This window comes from Sprattus sprattus (assembly GCF_963457725.1).
Source record: "Sprattus sprattus genome assembly, chromosome: 10".
In the NCBI taxonomy this organism is placed as follows: domain Eukaryota; kingdom Metazoa; phylum Chordata; class Actinopteri; order Clupeiformes; family Clupeidae; genus Sprattus; species Sprattus sprattus.
Genome location: NC_137908.1, coordinates 18,387,104 through 18,392,177, shown reverse-complemented (window position 1 = coordinate 18,392,177; position 5,074 = coordinate 18,387,104). Strand labels below are relative to the sequence as shown.

The following is a 5,074-nucleotide window of genomic DNA, read 5'->3' as shown; positions in this document are numbered from 1 at the left end:
CATATATAAGGGCCAATAAAGAAATTGAAGAGGACAACTAATTGTTTGCATTCATAACAGCTAAAAACAGCAGATACACGTCATAATGAATGACCTAAACATAGCTTACGATACAGTTGAAACACTGAACATTACTGAAAATGACCTGACCTTGGAAAAACACTTTAAAAGATTTTTGTACAAAGTACAGTTAACAAACACGTACATATATAATTCAGTTTTCATATAATTAGGGGCTAATCATTATAACTACAACACAATTATATAATAATAATAATATAATTTCAATACAGTCATTTAGACACATTTAGGCATACTGTACATAACAGTCCTAGCCTCAAAAGTACCCTCACTGACTAACTGCACACACTTTGACTGAGCTGGCACCCATGCACTCATCCACCCACAGTACTCACTCACTGTCTCTTACATCTTTACATGCTCTGCCTTACATGTCATTGATCAGTATTAGAGGTCCCCTGGAGGAGGAGCTATAGAGTGAAGGCGGACCCAGGCTGGTGTGTGGAAGGCTTAAACCTCCTGCTGAATGGTCAAAGCTAACCTGTCGATAAAGCTGCTGGCCATAGGATGCTCCTGACTGGTCAAAGCTGCTCTGGCTGCTTTGGCGTTGGCTGAAACTGCTCTGTTTCTCAGAGAGGGTCCTGGTGGATCTCTGGCTGGTCTTGTGTAAGCCGGTCTCTTTGTAGGCAAACCAAATGTTGCCAGCCCACAACATGACGTTTAAAAATCCAAAAACCTGGTGAAGTTGATGTACAATGCTGACACAACATACAGATCTACAGTATGTACCCTATTGACATATTATCACACTATTTACCAGCATTTTAAAGGTGACTTTTTAGTAAATTCAAGTTTTTCTTTCCACGCTGAAGTGTTAAACATACTCGTATGTAGTTGACTACCATTTTTTATCAATGACTTTTCACTGAGCCAACTAAGCTTTGAAACACCACTGCCTGCATACTGTATATTATGACATTAAAATTTGGAAAATAAGTTATAAAATATGAGTGCAAATGTTTTTAGTATTTTAGCAGCTTAATCAATTCTCAAGTTTCTACATTAACATCGAATACACGTTAATCACATGATGCTAGTGCAAGGATGGAAAATGGGTCAGTTTTCTAGATACCATTCATTGTTAGTAGTGACTATATTTCCCGGACTCTTTTTTTGGAGTCGGGCTGAAGCAGGTTTTGGAGTTGAGCTACTTGTAATTAACATTAAAATATCGTTGTATCATCCATACTTCACCGTTAATAAAATTGTTCATTTTAGGCTTTGGTCTATGTGCTGAGACCAACCCTATCATAGTTCCAAAGTCTTTGAATTGATACAACACACCACTGCACGAACCCCCTTCCCCCAAGATTACTCGATTTAAAAAATAATGTACTCATGCAACCCCTACAGAACACTCACCACAGATGTGTTTAGGCGGGTCCAAGCTGGGTTCTCCAGAGCCTCACATTCATTGGCTGGCTCCCTGCAAGCCGACATTAGGAACAAGACCTGGGTGCTAGCTACAACTTCTTTTACCCCTGAGAGAGCTTTGGCCCAGGCACATGAGCTTACAACCCACAGAAAGGAGAAGATCACCGTCACCAGGAAGTCCTGTAGGTGTTATGGAGTAGAACATGGTGATTAGCTGTAGGAGGAAGCCTATGTGTTGTTTCAGAAAAGCTTAGTGGAGCAGAAAGGATGCCCTAAACACCTGTTCTCAAGACTGCCTACAGTGCAGTGGCGGCGGTGTCATTAGACAGAACAGGTAATTCAATCACAATTTGAAACCACATTTTCTAGAAATTCTGAATTTTCTAGAAATTCCTTTGATTATTAAAAAAGAACATTGGTTTGTAATGTCATATTACTGTATTTATCAAAAATCTTTCAAAGTGAAATCTATCTAGGATTTTGTATTCTATCTAGGCTGCACATTATGAAACAAAATTCTCATCGTCTGATTTGTTGAAGGGGAAATACATAAGCAGAGGCTCACATACTCACCAAAAGAGGGCCCCTGTTGTTTTCTCTATATTTTTTCTGGTAGAAAAAGTAAATCACGGTGGCCAGGAGGGAGTAGAGGAAAGCAAAGACAGCAACGGTGACAAAGAACTGGGCAGATGTGGAAAAGTCGCCCTCCAAGAAAACTGTTTCATGTCTCTTAAGATCACACAGAGGCACTTTGAAATGCACTTGTTCAAACCTGATGGAGGAGAAATTACATTTGGTACCAGTGAATGTCACAGAAAGCACAGAAACTACATAGTACACATTACAAAAATCACCTCTTAGCGAGCAAATACTTCCTCTGAAATAGGGTGGTTAAATAAGACTAACATTCGGAGGTCAGGGTGCCTTGGAAGCAGAGGGTGCACAGGAAGGCTGTGAATTACCACAGATGGCCAGTCTGTATTGGCTTAACTCTCTGCTGATTCCCAAGAGAGCCGGTTTCGTTAGATTTGGAACAGCTTGCGTGAGTTTTGTACGTTTTCTGAGAGAATTATTCTTTGGGAGAATCATAGTTATTCCCTATAGTTCATTTTAATGGACCTACAGGCTAATTTAGCGTCACAAATCTGCGGTACATCCTTGAAAAAACACTCAAAACACCAACCCTGAGAGTACCCTAAGACAGTGGCCCTTCCATTTTCTAATATAGGAAAGGTTTGAAGACATTCAGTATTTAAAAAACTGAGGATTTTTGAAGTGCTTATTTTGAATAAACTCTTTAATGAAATTTAAGCTTGGTTTTACACTGGCTGTGTGGTATATGAGAACGTGTGAACGTATATACATTTAATTTAGCTATAAAATTCTGAGGAAAAACACACTCAATCCAAAAACTACCCCTGACAGGTGTAAAGGAAATCTTCCATAATCAGCATGAAGAAAATGCTTTCAAAACAAGTGTAAATATGTGACATTCATAAGTATCTTCCTCTAAATGCAATCATTTTTTTGTCCTGATTTCTTCCGAATCAAATGAATTGCATTTAAAGATCAATTACATTTAGTTTGTCAAGAAATGTTAATAAATTATTGAACAAATGTGTGTAACACTTGTGGATGCTAAAGTGTGTCATCTATCACCTGAATGGATACCCAAAGCTGATGGTGATGTTGGTCTGGTTCTTGTCCGCACAGTCCACTCTTACCCTCAGCTGACCAGAGTAACCTCCACATGTTGCAAATGCAAAAATGGCTAACACCTGTGGGAGATGTGCTGCTGTTGAAATTATAGCCTCATATCATACACATTTGACAGTAACTGAAAAAAGCAGTAAAAATGATGCAGCAGGATTAAGGGTAAAGTCTGCTCAGATGTCATTGGAGCACTGTAAAATTGATCATGTATTATTGGAATTCCATATCTTAATATTACACAACTAAAATATAATGTAGCTATGTGCCACAAAGAACACAAACATAGAACTATACATGTTTTTTTGTTTTGTTGAAAATGGTAAAACACATCTTAAATGGAAGCAGAAACCATATGACATGCCTGTGTGTTCTGGTAAAGGTTAACATAATAGTACAACATGATGCTACAATGGTGTATATATCATAATGTGCACACAGTAATCTTACTTCTTGGACAGCTACGTCTGTATACCGATTTTTGTCACAGTCAGTGCAATGCAGTAAATAATGCAGAAGACACCCAGGGGTTCATCTCACACATGCACAGTCAGGTCAGGTGCTTGCAGCAGATTAGGGATTGTAATCAATTTCCCCATATCTCAATGAGAATAAATTAATAATTTAGGATGGTGAATAGCATAAAGCGAACTACTGCTGACACTGTCACCGGGCTTAACCTGTTGGAATGCCTCTCTGTTGTTCAACTGTTCATTATAAGGATGCATGGAAAGCCACGGGTAACATTAACATCTATGACAGTCAAAATCCTTTTTTAGAAACAAATTCAAATTATTATCAGAACAGAATACTTGGAAATGGAGATAATAATGTCAAGGATATAAATGACCAACTCTATATATTCAACATTCCGGGTTCATAAATGAATCACAATCTCAGTGTCTGTTTTTCTTAACTTGTCAATAACAACATACAAGCATGTCACTGCTAGTCAGTGCATCATATAAGTGAACCCAGAAGGCCAGTTTATCTATAGCAAAACATGTTTAGACATTTCCCTGAAAGGTGGATATCTGACTTGCCACACAATGTATTTATTATGAAATAACAAATCTTAACAACAAGAAGAAATCTTACCGGTGCAAATATGACCATACACATCGAAAAGACTTGCGGTGTCAATATCAGTGTCTACATGAAACTCCGTGCTGCTCTCCCTGTTAAGTACTGAGACCAACCGCAACGTGGAGCAAGGAGGGAGGTGAGTAAGTGTGTGTATGTATGTGGGATGGGTTGGAATGTTTGCATCCGTTTGAACTGCTAACGAGTTTAGAAATAAACCCATACCTTATCTTCACAGTTATCTGTCGATATGTTTTTTTTTACCGTGGATCACAATTTCACATATCTAAGTTAATAACAGTTTAATTATAGGTTTGCAATATTACACTTGCTAATGGCACCACCCTGCTCCCTCATCCTCCTCCAAAATGGAGTGACATGCTTATACGAGAAGGTACAATGCAATAAACATCTACATTTTATTCTAAAATCAGTCATGGTGTTTCTCCCTCAACTTCTGGAGGAAATAAATATATCGAATATGAGGAGACAAAGAGAAAAACAGGAGACAGACTCTTCTTTCTTCTTTAGTTCTCAACAGAGAGTGATTACACATCAGTTCACAGGCTTCACAATATCATCAGTAACTGCTGGAAGGAAATCAATCTGGTACATATTTGATCCCTTGAGCTTTTAGCATATGTATCACTGTTTTTTCTTTAGCTTCTCATTCATGTGGGAATACACAACACCCGCAATTTGTTATCTATCCCCATGTTGAAAGAGTGACCCATTCATGCATTCAACACACAGTCCAGTGTATAGGCCAGACCCAAGTATTAACCGCAGGGCTGCAGACATTTTACAAAATCAATGTCTGTGAGAA

General features: G+C 38.4%; 1 protein-coding gene across 1 annotated transcript; it reads right to left on the bottom strand.

The window, feature by feature from the left end:
* Positions 1 to 448: 448 nt before the first annotated feature.
* synprb (synaptoporin b) lies at positions 449 to 4,287 on the bottom strand (the record flags this gene model as incomplete). Its single annotated transcript, XM_080846082.1, has 5 exons — positions 449 to 757; positions 1,444 to 1,635; positions 2,029 to 2,227; positions 3,115 to 3,233; positions 4,264 to 4,287. The coding sequence occupies 5 exons, from the start codon at positions 4,285 to 4,287 to the stop codon at positions 449 to 451; spliced, it is 843 nt and encodes a 280-aa protein (XP_080702208.1).
* Positions 4,288 to 5,074: the final 787 nt, after the last annotated feature.